General features: G+C 39.4%; 1 protein-coding gene across 5 annotated transcripts in view; it reads left to right on the top strand.

The window, feature by feature from the left end:
• The window catches only part of CFAP92 (cilia and flagella associated protein 92 (putative)), a 127101-nt gene that overhangs the window by 53718 nt on the left and 53331 nt on the right, over positions 1-20052 (top strand). For all 5 annotated transcript variants that reach the window (XR_011647575.1, XR_011647574.1, XR_011647573.1 and 2 more), the window contains one exon: positions 18650-19554. Coding sequence is in view for 1 of the 5 variants with exons in the window: in XM_058288326.2 (XP_058144309.1) it covers positions 18650-19554 (905 nt within the window). In the remaining 4 variants the exon portion in view is untranslated. The remainder of the gene's footprint in view (positions 1-18649; positions 19555-20052) is intronic.

The raw sequence follows: 20052 nt of genomic DNA, 5'->3' as shown, positions 1-20052 counted from the left end.
GTTTCTTTTAGAGGCAGTATAGGTTGTTTGTGTGTTTCTGGGAATTTTTTACATTTCATCTAGTTTGTCTAGTTAGTTAGCATACAGTTATTCATTGTATCTTCTAATTTCTGATTTTATTTATTTCTATCCTTTCTCTTTTTTTGGTTGTCAGTCAAGGTAAATGTTTGCCAATTTTATTGATATTTTCAAAGAACCTATTTTTGGCTTTATTAGTATTCTATTGTTTTATTATTTTCTATTAAATTTATTTCTGCTCTGACTTTTATTTCTTTCCTTCTGCCTGTTTTGGATTTGGTTTTCGTTTTTTTTTTCTAGTTCCATCAGATGTGCAGTTAGGGCTTTGATTTTAGATATTTCTTCTCTTTTAATGTAAACATTTAGGGCTATAAATTTTCCTCTGAGCACTGTCTTCACTGTGCCATTTTTCCCTTTTTTAATTTTTTTATTATTAAAGAAGCTTTCGGTTACATAAATGTTACATAAAAAATATAGAGCATTCCCATATGCCCCACCCCTACTCCCTCCCACACTTTCCCACATTAACAGCACGTTTCATATTCCATACTTTTGACATGTTGTGTTCTTGTTTTCATTTGTTTCAACATGTTTACTGATTTCCCTTGTGATTTCCTCTGTGACTTACTGATTATTTGATTGTATTATTTCACTTCCATATATTTGTGGATTTTCCAGTTCTCTGCCTATTAGTGATTTCTAGCACCATTCCATTGTGGTCAGAGAAGATGCTTTGTATAATTTCAATCTTTTTAAATTTATTGAGACTTGTTTTGTGACCCAACTTATGGCCTATCCTGGAGAATGATCCACGTGCACTTGAGAAAAATGTGTATCCTGCTGTTTTGAGATGCAATATTCTGTATATGTTTTTAGGTCTAGTTCACTTATCATATTTATGTTCTCTGTTTCCTTCTTGATCATCTGTCTAGATGATCTACCTATTGATGAGAGTGGTGTTTTGAAATCACCAGCTATTATTGCAGCGGTGTCTATTTCTCCCCTCAGTTTTTCCTATATTTGCCTTATATATTTTTGGGCAGCATGGTTAGGTGCATAAATATTTATGATTTTATTTCTTCTTGGTGCAATTGTTCCTTTTATTAATATATGTGTCTTTCTTTGTCGCTTATAACAGTTTTTTACTTAAAATCGACTTTTTCTGATATTCGTTAGCTACCCCAGATGTCTTTTGGTTCATTTATCATATTATTCATGTTCTCTGTTCCCTTATTTATCTTCTGTCTCTATAATCTATCTGTTGATTAAAGTGGTATATTGAAGTCTCCAACTATTATTGTAGAGATGTCTATTTCTCCCTCTGGTTTTGCCAGTATTTATCTCATGCTTTTGGGGCACCATGTTTAGGTACATAAATATTTGATTGTTATTTCTTCTTTGTTGATTAACTCTTTTATTAAGAACAGTATTGTAACAGCCTTTGACTTAAAGTCAATTTGTCTGATGTTAGTTTAGCTACCCCAGCTCACTTTTGGTTGCTATTTGCATTGATTGTCTTTTTCCATCCTTTCATTTTCAACTATTTGTGTCTTTGGGTCTAAGGTGAGTCTCTTGTAAATAACATGTAGTTGGATCATGCTTTTAAAAATCCATCCTGCGCATCTGTGTTGTTTAACCCATTAACATTTGGTATTATTACTATAAAGGCAGTACTTAATTCAGCCATTTTGTCCTTTAGTCTTTACATGTCATATCTTTTTTGTCTAACTTTTCCTTTATTGTAAACTCATTTTCTATGTGGTTTATCATTTGTAATTTATCTGACTGATCCCTTTCTCATTTTCATTTCATATATTTTTAAAATACTTTCCTCTGTTCCTACTCAAGGAATCCTGATCTGTTCTGTTTGTTTCTGTGCAGAATTTTCTCTCCAGCTCCTATGATGTGTTTAACTTCTCTCTGTCACTCAGTGCCCCTTTTCATTACACATCCCAGGTCTGGGTCCTGTCCTGCCTTACAGCAGCTCAGTTTCCCCCTTTATTTCCCATGAGGTTTTTCTGCCTCTGGTTACATACCCATTAGGGTATCCTGCCTCATGAAGCCACATGGGGTCAATGCAAAAAGCTCCGTTTTTTTTTTTTTCATTTAGGTGGTCCAGCAATCAGAGACTGGGCTGAGTGTATGCCCCTCTTGCTAGCAATTTTGCCACGGGCTCTTTTCTGTCCTCGGAGCCTTTTTGTACATACATTCTATTCAGCCGCTTGTTGTTGTTCCCTCTGGGTTTCTGTGGCCTTGGATTCCTGTGCCTGGATATGTGTGGGGTTCTAACTCTCTACCGCGTGCTTCGTAGGCTGCATCCTTGACAGGAGGTCCCCAGGTTGTGCTGTCTCTGTAAGACTCCCCAGGGGGATGGGACCAAGTAAGGGGCATGGGACCAGACTGGTCGGTCGGAGTTGTAAATCTCCTACTTTTTTTGATGTTCTTTTCACCTTCTTTGATTCAGCACTTGTGGAATCCTTCTTCAGTCTGTCATTCTTTGTACATCCAAGCCAGTGGGATTTATCCTTTCATTATTTGTTTCTGAGGAGAGGCTTTTTTAGGGGATGCCTTCCATCGCCATGGTGATGATGTCACTTTCCCCTAAGTTCTTAACATTGAATCTTTTTCTTTTAATTCTCTTGCCTTCCTCACCCTCCCCCCCCCCCCCCCCAGTTGTCTGCTCTGTGTCCATTTACTGTGTGTTCTTCTGTGACTGCTATCCTTATCGGCAGCACCAGGAAGCTGTGTTTCTATTTGTTGCACCATCTTGCTGTGTCAGCTCTCCGTGTGTGTGGCACCATTCCTGGGCAGGCTGCACTTTCTTTCGTGCTGGGCGGCTCTCCTTACGGGGCGCACTCCTTGCGCGTGGGACTCCCCTACGCGGGGGATACCCCTCTTGGCAAGGCACTCCTTGCGCGCATCAGCACTGTGCATGGGCAGCTCAACACGGGTCAGGGAGGTCTGGACTTTGAACCGTGGACCTCCCATGTGGTAAGCAGATGCTCTATCCATTGGGCCACGTCCGCTTCCCAACATTGAATCTTGTATTACAGTTTCAGACTTTTTTCCCAAAATATGTTGTGTCCTTTTAATGTTTTCATCTCTCTACCAGATTTTTCAATCTTGTCTTTGTGTTCTTGAACATATTATTAGTTTTCTGACTGTTGTAACAAATTTCTACAAACTTGATGGCTTAAAGCAGCACAAACATATCTTGCACATCTGTGGGTTAGAAATCCAACATGGGTCTCACTGAGCTAAAATCCAGGTGAAGGAGATTTATGTTCTGGAGACTCTAGGGGAGAATCCATTTCCTTGTCTTTTCTATCTTCTGGATGCTGCCCTGACACCTTTTGGCCACCTTCCTCTATCTCCACAGCCAGCAACAGTGAGTTAATCCCTTCTCATGCCATGTCTCTATGACCTCTCCTTCTGCCACTTTTAAGGACCCTTGTAGTTACATTGGGCCCATTTGAGTAATCCAGGATAACCTCCCTATTTTAACATTAACTGATTAGCAACTTAAATTCCACCTGAACTTTAATTCCCCTTTGCCATATAACATAATATATTCACAGATTCCAAAAGTAGGATGTGGGCATCTTTGTGGGAACATGACTATCACAGAAAACACAGTCATTTTAAAGTCTATCTCAGATCATCCCACAATCTGCCACCTGTGGGTTTGTTTATATTGTCTGTTGTTTCTACTGGTTCTCATTCAGGTTGTCTTGTTTAAGGATTCCTGTTTACCTTTGTGCCCTCAACCTTGTATTTGAAAAATAAATTGCAGAAATAATTTAAGGCCTAGGATAAATAATCTTCCTCCAAAGAGGATTTTTTTCCTTCAGACAGGTGATAGTAATAAGATGAAAGCAATAATGATCTAAGATCCCCTTAATCCAGGGGTTCTTAACAAGGGATCCCTGAGTTTGAATTGAAATAAAAAAAAAAAATTCTTGTGGGAACATGTTGGTGTAAGTGTAGTATATTTATCAAATAATACACAGAATAGTGTGGATTTAGTAAGGGGCCTGTGACACAAAAAAGGTTAAGAACCCCTGCCTTAATCCAATTTCAGGAATTTAGAATTTCTTTCTATTATCCAGCTACCTTGGTAACAAATAGGATTACTTTGAAGGTTATTTTACATCTGGTTTATTCCATCTCTATACACAATATCCCACATCTATGTTTGGTGAGATGTCCTACAGTTCCTCTCTTCTGCTTTCTTCCTCATTTCTGTCATTTATCCTGACAATTTTGAGCCTCAGATTTGTTCCTGATTATTTTATGTCTGGTTGGGCTAGAATACAATACTTTCTTTTTTCCCTCAGATTTTCCTCCTGGGAAAATGTTCCTTCTTCCTGAAGGAAACTTTTTTCAGAAGGTTTTTTAGTGAGTGTCTGTTGGTAGTAAACTCTCTAAATTTCTGCTTGTCTAAAAATGCTTTTATTGAGCTCTTGTACATAAAAGATAAAAATTTCACTATCTTCCAATTCCAGGTTGACAAGTTATTTTCTCATAGCATTTGGAAGAGTATTCCATTGTCTTCAGGATTTCTTTGTTTCTCTCAGATTAATTATTCTTTTAAACATGAACTGTTTTTCTCTGAAGCTGATTTTTAAATCATCTTTCATGTTCTGAAGCTTACTCTAATATGTAGCTGTAGGTTTATTATTCTTGGGACTCATGCTACCTCAGTTTAAGTATTCATGTCTTTGATCTGTTCTTAAAAATTATCTGCTCTTATCTTTTCTATTTATGACTGTCTCTGATTCTATTTATAACATTCTTCAGGAACTCCAATGAGTTATATGTTAGACCTTGCAGTATTCTCCTACATGTCTCTTTTTATATTTTCCATATCTTTGACTTTTTGTGTAGACATGGGTAATCCATTCAGCTCTATCTTTCAGTTCATCAATTCTTTCTTCAAGTCTTTCTAATCTGGTGTTTAACCTCTACATTAAGATTTTTTTCTGGATAGAGGTAGGAATTAAGTTTTTTAAAATGTTTTCATACTCAAGTATAACATTAATTTTCCAGAAGCCTGCTCATACTACCTCCTAATCTCTAATTCCCTCCTTCATTCTTCCCTTTTGTAATTAATCCTCCCTCTCCCCTGGAAACCACTGATCTGTTCTCCATCCCTATACATAGGGTCATATTAATGGAATCATTTAGTAGTAACCTTTTAGAGCAGGTCTGGTGGCAATGAATTCTGTCTTTTCTTTCATATGAGAATGTCTTTCACTTCACCTTCTTCTCTGAAATATATTTTCACTGGAGGTAGAATTCTGGGTGGACAGATCTTTGTTCTACTTCCTGTGGTCTCCGTGGTTTCTGATAAGAAATCACAGTAGTTTGAATTGTTCTCCTACATATAATGCATCATTTTTCTCTGGTTGCCTTCAAGAAGTGTTCTTTGTTTTTGGTTTATAGGAGTTCAATTAAGATGTATCTGGGCATGTATTTCTTATTATAATTCTTCTTGTGTCTGACTGAGATTTTTCAATCTTGAAGTTTATGTCTTTTGCCAAATTTGGGAGGGTTTCAGCCATTATTTCTTCAAATGCTCTTTCTGCATCATACTTTTTCTTCTCTTGTTTTGGAATTCTGATGATACAAATGTTAGAACTTTTGTTATTGTCCCACAGGTTCCTGAAGCTCTGTTTACTTTATATTCTCAATTTATTTCTCTGTTTGTTCAGTTTGTGTACTGAACTATTATTGATCTATCTTCAAATTCACTTTTTCATCGGTCTTTTCCATTCTGTTCATTAGCTCATCCTGGAAATTTTTAGTTTCACTTCTTGTATTTTTCAGTTCTAAAATGTCCATTTGGTTCTTCTTTATAGTTTCTATTTCTTTGCTGAAACCGGTTAGCTTTCCATTTGTCTCAAGAGTGTTTGCTGTTACTTCTTGGAATATGGTTATAATAGTGGCTTTAATGTTTTTGATAATACTAACATCTTAGGGTCACCATCTGTTGATTGTCTTTCTCTTTAATAATTAGTCAGATGTTTTCTGATTCTTTGTATGTCAAGTAATTTTGGGTTGCATCTTATGCATTTTGTATATTATGTTTTGAGACTCTGGGTATTGTTTAAATACTATGGAGAGTGTTGACTTTTTGTTTTAGTAGGCAATCAACCCAGTTTTGGTTGAGCTGCAAGTTCTGACTCAACTTTTGTGGGTTGTCATTCCAATGGCAGTTCAGTTTCTAAAGAACTTGTGGTGCTGTTCAGATCTGTCCTGCATGTGTACCACCCAGGGGCCAAGTCTGAGACCTGGGCAGTAGTCAACTCTGTAGTTCAATTCTCAAAGCCTCTGGTATGCTGCTTAAGGACAGATCTCTACATGCATAATTCAAAGATAATCTGATGAGTTCACACACAATTTTATGGGATCTCTTTCTCAAGTTCTCTCCTTTCTACAAGCTTCCCCACACTTTCTGGCTCCCCATGAGCCCCTTTCCTGATTCTCTGACTAGAAATGTGTAGTTTTAGTTTTCTCACTATAATTTGCATTTCCTATGACTGGATCTGCCTCACAGTGAGAAGTGCTGGGAAAACAAAGAGAAAAAAAAACAGCAATGAGAATCCCACATACACACTCTTTGGGTGACAGTTCCTCTGGTGAAACAGATGCCCATCTGTTGCCACTGCCACCAGAGTGCAGCTTTAGAACTTGAACTTGCCTGAGAACAGACCCAAGAGGGCAAAAACAGGATTCTTCTCCACTTTTTCTTTCCCACAGGGGTTCCTTTCCCTTGTCTTGGGCCAGAAAGAGACAGCTTCTCTTAGAGCTTTCACTGCCTATGCCTGGTGCACAATTCTGGGATTCAAACTTCCTTTGAGTACAGTCTGGAACATACAAGAAGAAAATCAAACTTAGGAAACTCATTGTTGGGTCAGTTCTACTTCCAGTGTGGTTTCCTTCTCCCAGTGTGCCCTCTACCTTTTACTTTGCAGAGTTCTCAGATAGCTGCTCTGTGCATTCTATCTTGGGGTTAGTAGTTGCGTTCATTGAAGAGACAGGTTTGGGTATGCTTATTCTATTTGGCCAGATTTGAGAGCTCCTATTTTACTATTTTTCTTTTCTTTTCTTTTTTTTATTACTGATTTGCAGATGTAATTCTTATATCCTGGATACAAGTCCTGTGTAATATACTTATTGTAAATATTTTCTCCCCATCTGGGACTTGACTTTAATTTTCTTAATAATGTCTTTGATGGAGTCCAATTTATCAACTTTTTCTGTTACAATTTGTGTTTTTTGTGTCCTGTCAAAGAAATTTTTGAGCCCATTCTACATCCATTTTTTCTTGTAGAAGATTTATAAATTTAGTTTTTAGATTTAAGTCTGCAATCCACCTAGAATTAATTTTTTTCCATATAGTGTAAGGTAGGTTGTCCCCACTGAATTAGTGTGGTGATTTCTTCTTTTTGAAATTCAATTGATACTATAAGTGTTGGTCTATTTCTGGACTATTTATTCTATTCCATTCATATCTTTATTTTTTAAATAAAATTTTATTGAATTATTCGTACATGAACATATTTAAACAATAAATGTATAGTAAAATTTGTGAATTTACAAAACAAGCATGCACATCATCATTCAAGGCTCCCATACATTTCCCCACCACCACCATCTTGTATTGTGAAACATCTGTTACAAATTATGAAAGATAATTGTCAAACTATTACTACTAACTATAGCCCATTTCTTACATTTGGTATATTTTCCCCTAGCCCATCCAATTATTAATGCCCTCTTTTAGTATTATATATTTGTTATCAATTAGGAGAAAACGTTATTTGTCCTGTTAACCCCAGTCCTTCATCCGCCACTGAATTCCTGTGTTATACAGTCCCATGGTTTACACAGTCCATTCAAAGGGTACATTCAGTGACTCTCATTTTCATCAGAGTTATGCTGTCATCACCTCAGTCAATTTTAGAATGTCTGCACTATTCCAAAAGAAAAAATCCCATACCCTATTATACCCCCCTACTGTTGTCCCTTAATACTGAAAAAATACCTTCTTGCCATGGCGCCAAAATATTACAATATTACTAGCATCCATAAGTTAAATTAGTTGTAATATTCCCATGTATCACCATATTCTTAGAACTTTGTGAAAGAAAAGCATTCTTATATTTATATTACTAACCACAATCTTCATCTACCACCGAAATCACTGTTTACATACCCTAGATTATTCTCTAGTTTCCTTTCAATTGACATTTACTTCCACATTTCATTCACAATCACATTTTAAAATCAGCAGTGTTATACTCATTATAATGTGTTACTCTCAACTCTATTCATTTCCATCTTTTTACCATTAACCTTATCAATAATGCTACATACAGTAAGCATCATCTCCTATTCTCAACCCATCTTCTATTCTCTAGTGATCTATACTCCATGACTTTACTCATCATATTTATTTCATATTAGTGAGACCATAAAATATTTGTCTTTTTGTGTCTGGCTTATTTCACTCAATGTAATATTCTCTAGGTTCAATCATGTTATCATAAGCATTCCGATTTCATTTCTTCTTACAACTGAATGTTATTCCATTGTGTGTATATACCACGTTTGTTTATCCATTCATCAGTTGATGGACACTTGGACTGGTTCCATATTTTAGCAATTGTGAGTAAAGCTGCTGTGAACATTAGTGTGCAAATGTCAGTTCACATCCTTGCTTTCAGTTCTTCTGAATATATTCCTAGTAAAGGCAAATCTGGATCATAGAGCAATTCATTCAGCTTCATAAGGTACTGCCAAACTGTCTTCCACAGAGGCTCCACCATTCTACATTCCCACCAACAGTGAAGGAGTGTTCCTGTTTCTCCACATCCTTTCCAACACTTGTAGTTTTCTGGGGTGTATGTGTGTGTGTGTTTTAATAATGGCCATTCTGTAAGGTGGGAAATGGTATCTCATTGTGGTTTTGATCTGCATTTCCCTAATAGTTAGTGATGTTGAGCGCTTTTTTTTTTTTTCCCATGTGCTTTTTGGCCATTTATTTCCTCTTTGGAGAAGTGTCTATTCAAGCTTTTTGCCTTTTTTTTCCTCTTTATTATTTTTTAAATGTTACATTAAAAAAATATGAGGTCCCCATATACCCTCCACCTCCCTCACCCCACTCCTCCCACATCAACAACCTCTTTCATCATCATGGCACATTCATTGCATCTGGTGAATACATTTTGGAGCACTGCTGCACCACAAGGATAGTGGTCTACATTGTAGTTTACACTCTCCCCTAGTCCACCCAGTGGACATACAATGTCGAGCATCTGTCCCTGCAGTACCACCCAGGACAACTCCAAGTCCTGAAAATGCCCCCACATCCTATCTCTTCTTCTTTCTCCCTACCCTCAGCAGCTACCATGGCCACCCTTTCCATCTCAATGCTACATTTACTTCTATTACTAATCACAGTAGTTCATGAATAGAATATCAGTAAGTTCAGACTCTAATCCATACTCTATTCCTCCATCCTGTGGACCCTGTGAAGGTTATGTTCACTCCACCTCTATATCAAGAGGGACTTAGATTCCACATAGATGATGGATGCAATTCTCCTGCTTGCAGTTGTAGGCACTCTTGGCTCCCTGATGTGGTGGTTGATCTTCTTCACTTCCCTGTTAGCTGGCCGGGGTAAGTCCAATAAACCAGGGGATAGGAGTTGCAAGTCTGCTGAGGCTCAGGGCCTGGCTGTCACATAGACAGTCCAGAGATTCAGGTCTCCTAAGTATACACCAACCCCAGTGCCAACCACAGGTCCGGTAAAAGTAACAGAAGAGGCATGTGTTGAAATGTCACATATGAGTCCAATTCCATCACACTCAGGAACACAAACTCCAAAGTAGGGCCAACTGACATGGCACTGAACTCCAGAGCCATCTGCCATGACCATAGAACCTGTGGGTCTCTGTAGCCCTCAGGAGAACCAGTACTTGGGGTTGTATCTACTTTGGTTGTCTCTGGGACCCTGTGAGGCATGCATGCGTAAATGTGACCCCTCTGATGACCTCTTGACTCATAGCCATATAAACTCATTTATCCTTTCCATTACCCCCCTTTATCCAAGGTCAAAAGGCAGTTTTTAACACCTGATATTACATGTAGGCTAAGATATTCTGCTGGTCTGAGTTGATCCTTTTATTCAAGGGATCACTACTAAGTCCCAGCTGATGATGTAATTAGAAAAAGACCTTGCCTATTTTTTTTTAGTTGGGTTGCTTGTCTTTTTATTGTTGAATTGTATTATCTCCTTATATAACATGGATATTAAACCCTTATCAGGCATGTGGTTTCCCAATATTTTCTCCCATTGAAAAGACTGCCTTTTTACTTTCTTAATTTGTCTTTCAAAGAGCAAAAGTGTTTAATTTTGAGGAGGTCCCATTTATCCATTTTTTCTTTTGTTGCTCATGGTTTGGTGTAAGGTCCAAGAAACCACCACCAATCACAAGATCTTGAAGAGGTTTCCCTACATTTTCTTCTAGAAGGTTTATGGTTCTATTTTTAGTTAGGTCCTTGATCCATTTTGGTTAATTTTTGTATAAGGTGTGAGATAGGGGTCCTCTTTCTTTCTTCTATATATAGATATCCAGTTCTCCCAGCACCATTTGTTGAACAGACTGTTCTGGCACAACTGGGTGGGCTTAACAGCCTTGTAAAAAAATCACCGGACTGTAGATTTGAGGGTCTATTGAGTTCTTGATTCAGTTCCATTGATCAATCTGTCTATCTTTATGCCAGTATCATGCTGTGTTTTTTGTTTCTTTGTTTGTTTGATTGATTGATTTTACCATGATGGCTAAGTAACATGCTTTAAAGTCAGGAAGTAAGAGTCCTCCAACTTTGTTCTTCTTAAGGACATTTTTGGCTATTCAGAGCCCCTTATCTTTCCAGATAAATTTGATAATTGGCGTTTCCATTTCTGAAAAAAAAAAAAAAAGGCTCTTGTGAATTTTATTGGGATTGCATTGAATATATAAATCAGTTTGGGCAGAATTGACATCTTAATGATATTTAGTCTTCCAGTCCATGAACACAGAATGTCCTTCCATTTGTTTAAGTCTTCTTTGGTTTCTTTTAGCAATGTTTTGTAGTTTTCTAAATACAGGTCCTTTATGTCCTTGGTTAAGTTTATTCCTAAATATTTGATTCTTTTAGTTACTATTATAAGGGAATTTTTTTCTGAATTCCTTCTCAGAGTATTCATCAGTAGTGTGTAGAAATGCTACTGATTCTTGCATATTAATCTTGTATCCCACCACTTTGGTGAACTCATCTTATTCTAGTAGCTTTGTTGTGTGTTTTTCAGGATTTTTTAGACATAGGATCATATCATCAGCAAATAGCACAATTTTATTTCTTCTTTTCCTATTTGGGTGCCTCTTATTTCTTTTTCTTGCCTAATTGCTGTACTAGAACATCTCACACAATGTTGAATAACAGTGGTGATAGCAGGCATCCTTGTCTTGCTCCTGATCTCAGTAGGAAAGCTTTCAGTATTTGCCTATTGAGAACAATGCTAGCTGTGACTTTTCATGTATGCACTTTATCATATTGAGAAAGTTCCCTTCTATTCCTGTATTTTAAAGTGCTTTTATCAAGAAAAGATGCTCTATTTTGTCAAATGCCTTTGCTGCATCAATCAAGAGGATCATGTGATTTTACTGCTAATCTATTAATGTGATTTATTACATTAATTGATTTTCTTTTGTCAAACCACCCTGGCATACCTGGGATAAAACCCACTTGAACTTGGTATATAATTCTCTTTTTTTTAATAAATGATGTTCCATTTATTCATTTATAGGGTTTTTTTTTTTAGATTTATTTTTTTTAAATTTCTCTCCCCTCCCCCCCAACCCCCCAGTGTCTGCTCTCTGTGTCCATTCGCTATGTGTTCTTCTGTGTTCGCTTGTATTCTTGTCAGCAGCACCAGGAATCTGTGTCTCGTTTTGTTGCATCATCTTGCTGCATCAGCTCTCCGTGTGTGCAGCACCATTCCTGGGCAGGCTGCACTTTTTTTGCACTGTACGGCTCTCCTTATGGGGTGCACTCCTTGAGTGTGGGGCTCGCCTACCCGGGGAAACCCCTGCGTGGCACGGCACTCCTTGCGTGCATCAGCACTGCGCGTGGGCCAGCTCATCACACAGGTCAGGAGGCCCTGGGTTTGAACCTTGGACCTCCCATGTGGTAGGCAGGCACCCTATCCATTGGGCCAAATCCACTTCCCTATAATTCTTTTAATATGCTTTTGGATCTAGTCTGCAAGTATTTTGTTGAGGACTTTTACATCTATATTCATTAAAGAAATTGGTTTGTGATTTTTTTGTCATATCTTTATCTGGTTTTGGTATTAGGGCGATGTTCCTTCCTGTTCAATTTTTTGGAAGCACTTAAGCAAGATTAGTATTTGGTCATCTTTGAGTGATTGGTAGAATTCAGCTGTGATGCCATCTGGTCCTGGGCTTTTCATTTTGGGGAAGTTTTTGATGACTGTTTCAATCTCTTTACTTGTGATTGGTCTGTTGAGGTCTTCACTTTCTTCTAGGGTCAATGTAGATAGGAATTTGTGCATCTCATCTACATTGCCTAGTTTTTTGGCATACAGTTGTTCATAGTATCCTCTTATGCGCGCTCTTATTTCTGTGGTCAGTAGTAATGTTCCCCTCTTCATTTCTGATTTTATTTATTTGTGTCTTCTCTTTTTCTGTCAGCCTAGCTAAGGGTTTGTCAATTTTGTGATCTTCTCAAAGAGCCAACTTTTGGTTTTATTGAGTCTCTATTGCTTTTTTGTTCTCAATTCATTTATTTCTGCTCTAATCTTTATTATTTCTTTCCTTTGGCTTGGGTTGCGATTAGTTTGCTGGGTTTTTTTATTTCCAGTTCCTCCAGGTGTGCAGTTAGGTCTTCAATTTCAGCTCTTTCATTTTTGTTAACGTAAACATTGAGGGCTATAAATTTCCCTCCCAGCACTGCCTTCACGGTGTCGCATAGGTTTTTATATGTTGTGTTCTCATTTTCATTCATCTCAAGATATTTACTGAGTTCTTTTGCAATTTCTATTTTGACCCATTGATTATTTAAGAGTGTGTTCTTTAATCTCCATATATTTATGAAGTTTCCCTTTTGCCATCCATTACTGATTTCCAGCTCCATTCCATTATGATCCAAGAAGGTGTTTTGTATCATTTCAATTGTTTTACATTTATTGAGACCTGTCTTGTGACCCAACATATGATCTGTCCAGGAAAATGATCCATAAGCACTTCAAAACAATGTATATTCTGCTGTTTTGGGGTATAATTCTCTATAAATCTGTTAGGTCTAGTTCATTTGTCATGCTATTCATGCTCTCTATTTATCCTCTGATCCAATGCTGAGATTGGTGTATTGACGTTTTCAACTATTATTGTAGAGATATCTCTTTCTCCCTTCATGTTTGCTAGTGTGTGCCTCATGTATCTTGGGGCATCCAGATTAGGTGCATAAATATTTATTATAGATATTTCTTCTTTGTGAGTTGCCCCTTTTATTAATATATAATCACCTTCTTCATCACTTACAACAGTTTTGCATTTAAAGTCTATTTTGTCCAGTAATAGTATTTCTACTCCAGCTCTTTTTTGGTTACTATTTGCATTGAGTACCTTTTTCTAAACTTTCACTCTCAACCTGGTTGTGTCCTTCCATTGGAGGTGAGTCTTTTGTAGACAGCATATAGATGGCTATTTTTAATCCATTCTGTCAGTCTATGTCTTTTGATTGGAGAGGTCAAGCCATTAACATTCAGTGTTATTTTTGTAAAGGCATTACTTTTTCCATTTTATCCTTCAGCTTTCCATTGCTATATCTTACTGTTGTCTGTCTTTTTACCCTTTAATTTACCCTTCTTTATAATCTTCATTTCTACACTCTCCTCCAAGTCTCTTGCCCTTGTTTGTTTCCTTTCAGACTACAGCACTCCCTTTAGTAGCTCTTTGAACTCTTGCCTTTTGGTAATTACTCTCTTAGTTTTTGTTTGTCTGTGAAGAATTTAAAGTCACCCTCATTTCTGAAGGACAGTTTTGCCAGGTAAAGAATTCCTGGCTGGCAGTTTTTTTGTTTTAATACTTTAAATATATCATACCACTGTCTTCTCACCTCCATGGTTTCTGATGAGAAGTTGGCCTTGACTCTTACTGAGGTTCCCTTGTATGTGATGGTTTGTTTTTATCTTTTGCTGCTTTCTGCATCCTCTCTTTATCTCTTGATATCTGTCATTTTAAGTAGTAGGTGTCTCAGAGTAGTTCTATTTGGATTTATTCTGTTTGGAGTGCATTGTCCTTCTTGGATATTGAGTTATGTCTTTTCTAAGGGTTAGGAAGTTTTCTGTCATTATTTCCTCAAATATTCTTTCTGTCCCTTTTCTAGTGTCTTCTCCTTTTGGGAAACTGATAGCGTGTATGCTTGTGTGATTCACATTGTCATTTAATTCCCTAAGGCCCTGTTCCATTTTTTTCATTTTTTCTTTCTGTTCTCATGTCTTTTCAAGTTCAGGTGTTCTGTCTTCGATATCATTAATTCTGCCATATCAATTCAAATCTGCTGTTACGTGCATCTAATGAATTTTTAATCTCATCCATTGTGTCTTTGATTTCCATAAGCTTTGTTACTTTTCTTTGCAGGCTTTCAAATTGCTTTTGATGCTCACCCATTGCCATCTTAATATCCTTTATCTCTTTAGTTATATTTTCCTTCAATTCTTTCAATTGATTTAGGACAGCTGTGTGATTGTCATTGATTGGTTGTCTTATATCCTGTATCTTGTCAGGATATTTTGTTTGTTCCTTTGGCTGAGCCATCTCTTCCTGTTTCCTACCATGCTTGAAGTCGTGCATCTAAATACGTTGGTGATACTCTCTGGTTCGATGGTCTTACCCAGGTCACTTAACAGGGAGGTGAAGATGGTCAACCACAACACCAGGAATCAAGAGCGCCTAAACCTGCAAGCAGAGGAATTGCATCCATCATCCATGTGGAATCTAAGCCTCCTCTTGATCTAGAGGTGGAGAGGACATCACCATCCCAGGGTCCACAGAATGGAGGAATAAAATATAGACTAGAATGGACTTACTGATATTCTACTATAAAACTATTGTGATGAGTAATAGAAGAAATTTTAGCATCGAGGTGGAGAAAGTGGCCACAGTAGTTGCTGAGGGCAGGGTGAGGGAAGAAGAGATGTAACGTGGGAAAATTTTTGGGATTTTGAGTTGTCCTAAATGATATGGCAGGGACAGATGCTGGACTTTATATATCCTGCCATAACCCACTGAATGACTGGGGAGAGTGCAAACTACAGGGTAAACTATTGCCTATGTAGTGCAGCAGTGCCCCAAAATGTGTTCACCGAGTGCAAAGGGTGTGCCGCAATGATGGGGGGGGGGTTGTTGGTGTGGGAGGAGTGGGGTGGGGAGGTGGGGGGTATACGGGAACCTCTTGTGTTGTTTTTTTAAAAGACTTATTTATTTTTATTTCTTCCCCCCCCCCCCCAGTTGTATGCTCTCTGTGTCCATTTGCTGTGTGTTCTTCTGTGACCACTTCTATCCTTATCAGCGGCATGGGAATCTGTGTCTTGTTTTGTTGTGTCATCTTGTTGTGTCAGCTCTCCGTGTGTGCTGCGCCATTCTTGGGCAGGCTGCACTTTTCTTTCATGCTGGGTGGCTCTCCTTACGGGATGCACTCCCTGCGTGTGGGGCTCCCCTATGCAGGGACACCCCTACATGGCAGGGCACTCCTTGCGCGCATCAGTACTTTGCATGGGCCAGCTCCACACAGGTCACGGAGGCCCAGGGTTTGAACCATGGACCTCCCATGTGGTAGGCAGATGCCCAATCCAATGGGCCAAGTCCGCTTCCCCTCTCGTGTTTTTTAATGTAACAATTTTTATGTGACACATATATCTTCAAAAAAATATAATTTACAAAAATGATGTGGTGAGGGGGTGGGGAGTGGGTTATACAGGAAAAAAGAGAGAGAGAGAGAAAGAAAGAAAAAAAATATGCCTACTCAGGCATAAAATTAATGAATGAAGTTGTTATTGATGCAGTAGCAAGAGATTCTTAAACAGTTTTTGTCCATAAGCAACTTGATTTATAGAGACAGAAAATGGATTATATAGTTACTAAGGGCCAGGCAATAGGGATGAGCAGATAGTACTAAATGGGTGTGGAGTTTGTGTCTTGGGTGATGAAAAGTTTCTGTCATGAATGGAGGTGATGTTAGCACAACATTGTGAATGGAATCAATGCCACTCAACTGTACACTTGAAAGTGGTTAAAATGGAAAATTTTGAGATGTATTATCACAATAGTTAATCACCTCAAAAAAAAAAGGCAACCCTCTCAGGAAAAATAAAAATAAAAATAAATTAATAAATAAATATGTTGGTGAATTTACGGTGACCATGAATTTCTCTAGCCTAGTAATTTTCTTTTTTCAAAGCTCTTTTGTGATTTTTGGTTCAAGTTATTCTAAGTCTTTAAAAATTGCCCCGCTTAAGTTATCAAAAGTGGGCCAGGGACTCACTAATGGGGCACAGATGTTCTCCCAGGATTTCAGGTTAAGAGAGTAAAGTAGTTTTTCCGCTTGCAGCTTCCTGGCCAGCCAGCATATGGCGCTCGTCAGCGAACCTTTCCATGGAGGTGTGTCTTGCAGCTTCCACTTGCCTGTGATTCTGGTTTGGCCAGTGTTGAGATTCAAAGCAGGCTGGGCTGGCCAAATTCATTGAAGAGAAACCACTCTCCTCCCTCCCCCACACCTTCCCTTTTCTGGGGAAAAAAGACTTCTGCTCCCCTCTCAGTCAACAGCAGTGAGCCTTGGGTTTTACCTAGGCTGCACGCCATAAAGGCAGGGGCTGGGTGCTCTTCCCAGCCAGTGCAGTTTAGTAACTCACAGTTGTTAGTTCAGGTTCTTGGTCTCTCTGTCCATTGCTTTCCTGGGGGGTGTGCAGCACCGTCCTGGTCTGCTGACACCCAAAGCAGGTCCCTTGGACAGCTTCTGGCACTTTCTCCTTTTTGAGAAAGCTGAGCCCTTCCTGACTATTTCCTGCCTACTTTGGTGCCACCTTCCTGGAATTCCCTCTTTGTTTATTCTTATGCCGATTCCTGCAGTGTCCACATATAGCTATATCATAAGTCTTGGTTTTAGATAGTGTTGGTCCTCTAACTTTGTTTCTCTTTTTTTCAAGATCGTATTGTCTGTTTTTGATCCTTTACGTTTCTATATAAATTTTGGTAGCAGCATGTCAATATCTACTAGGAAAGCCTGCTGGGGTTTTGATTGGGATTATATTTAATATTTAGGACAATTTAAGGAGAATTGACATCTTAACAATACTGCGTTTTCTTGTCCTCATGGTGTGTTTCTCTATTTAGATCTTTAATTTCTCTGTGCAGTGTTTTGTAGTTTTCAGTGGATAGGTCCTACGTACTTTTCATTTAATGTCTTCTTGAAGTATTTTATGTTTTTATGCTATTGTAAATGGTATTTTAATATTTTAAATTTATTCATTGTTAGTAGTAGTTATAAATAGAATAGATTTGACTTAGATGATATTCTCTTTAATATTTTAAGACCCATCACTTATCTTATCATTCTAGTATCTTGAGCCTTTCTGCATCTGATTTTGCCAGTGGTAACTTTTATCCTTAGGAATTTTATGATTTTTATTATGTATCCATGTTGAATGGAACTTTCTCTGTGGGAATTCTTTGAGGCATAGGTTGAAAGTAGATTTCTCCAGAGAGGCTGGGTTCCTGGGAGCACTACCAACCTCGGGTTATTTTTAAATAAATTCTCAACTTCAGCGTAAAAGACAAAGTATACTTGTATGAATTCAGACTACCAGTTTATATAAAGGTTAGCTTTTGATTATAAACTCTTAGCCTCAAGACTGAAACATGCAAGTTTCCCTGCTTTCTGCCTCAATACAGCTTTGCCCTCCTTTCCATTACATTCTCTTTGGCTCTGAATCCTTCTTCTTCCCCTTGTTGCTTTTCTAACCTTGGTGACTTAGTGATATGCTAAAGGTGAGGCTGTGTCAACCCTCTAGAGGTTTGTCTGGGAAATACTCATTACCTTTTCCAAAAACCCCTTATCTCCACCTTTTCTGCGCCCATCCTTGGGCAAAGCCTCCCCCAAGATACAGTGAATAATTCCTTTGGAATCCAAAACAAGATGTGGTATCCTTACAGGATATCAGCAAGGCAGCTTTGCTCCTTGAACTTGGGCTAAGAATGAGAAATACAGATGTGAGAGAGCCACATGCCTGTCCTCATAGCACTCAAAGTTTGGAAGGAAAACAATAATGGCTCATACTCATTGAGCCCTTGTCTTGTACCAGCCACCGTCTTGGTGCTGTCACACATTAGGTCACTCAGTCCTGGTAATGGCTGTCATCAGTGTTTTGTGGATGGGGAAACTTGTGTTCAAGGGCTGCAGGCAGCGAGAGCGGCACAGGGATTTGGGCTGACTGTGCTGGGAGCCTGGCTTTACCACAGGCAGCTGAGTGATCTCCCTTGGCCTTGCTCTCTCCTAGAGGCTTTGCACACCAGTGTACTGCAAGTACCAGTTCCTCGACACTCCAGTTCACAGGACCAAGGGCCAGTCTCATGGAGCCCACGTCTACTTCCAAGACATCAACGTCATCCTCCTTGGGGCAATGCAACCCAGCACCCTGAGAGAGTACCTGGAGGGCCCCCCCATGGTGGTGGAAGTTCATGACCGTGACCGCAAGTCAGAGGAGTATGCCCGGAAACCCACACTGTTTGGGGAGGACCCCCTAGATTCGTGCATCAACCTCCAGGCCCTCATCTCTCCCAGACAGACAGAGAACAACCCTTTTGAAACCCAAACCATGATGTGGGATCCTTATGGGGTGGCCCAGGTCAGCTTTGCCGACCTCCTTCTTGGCCACACATACTTGAACCTGTTTGTCCCCATCCACAACTGTGAGCCCAATCCCATAGGCCATGGCCATGACAACAGGAGCAAGAAGGTTGTGGGGTTTCGGGTCCCAACAGACAGACTTCACCATGGCCCAATGCCCGTGGGCAGCTACCTAGAGGCCAACTCCATCCTCAAGCTGCGAGTGGATATTGCAGTGCCCTTGAAGGCTGGGGCTGAAGCCCCCGGTCGAGACCTTGAGGGCACCCAGTTTGGCCGCATCATTTTCATGTTTGACTCCAAGAAGACCTGCCTCCTCCACAGCCTGCTGGAGGACATCACCACCATCAATGCCAAGGCCCTCAGGCTGGACACCTATCCTCTCAGGACCGTCCAGCAGATCCTGTCAGCATTCAAGGTGCGGGTGAAAGTCCAGGAACAGTGGGACCTGGATGTGCTCACTGGCTTCCATCTGCTGGATGGGAAGATCCACCTCTTCATTCTGGAAGGCGTGGCTGACCAAGGCTTGAGGCAGCTGTGGGAAAGCCACCAAAGCCAGTAAGTGGTTCCTTCTGCATTTCAAGGAAAAGTGGTGGAGCCTGGATGCCTGGTGAGTGAAGAGACCCTGCAAAGCAGAGCCCAGGTTCAGGGTTCTTGTTGGTGAGAGGGAGATGTTCATTTGGTTCCTCTCAGGGGCATGTTATAAGGCTCAGAATTCAGCCTTGACAACAGGAAGAACTGATTGGGTTTGGTTGAAGCAAAGGATTTAGGGGTATATAGAAGAGAGGATGGTTCAGAAAAGTGGGTCCTGCCTTCAGACTTCTGAAAGACTATCACAGCTAACAGGGAGCAGAATATTCTGTATGGCTCTAAGGTGGACACTATACGGAATAGATTTCAACTCACCTAAGGCAGACATAGCTAAGAGGGGCCACTGGGGCTGCAGGAAGTTCCCCTTCTCGGGAGGCCTTCAGGGACACCTGGATGCAGCCATGCAGTGGGGTCATTGTACAAGCAACTCAAGTATCCAATTCTGGGTTGAAGCAACTGGCCCTT

This window comes from Dasypus novemcinctus, chromosome 26 (genome assembly GCF_030445035.2).
Source record: "Dasypus novemcinctus isolate mDasNov1 chromosome 26, mDasNov1.1.hap2, whole genome shotgun sequence".
Taxonomy (NCBI): Eukaryota; Metazoa; Chordata; class Mammalia; order Cingulata; family Dasypodidae; genus Dasypus; species Dasypus novemcinctus.
This window is presented reverse-complemented; position numbering and strand designations above follow the sequence as displayed.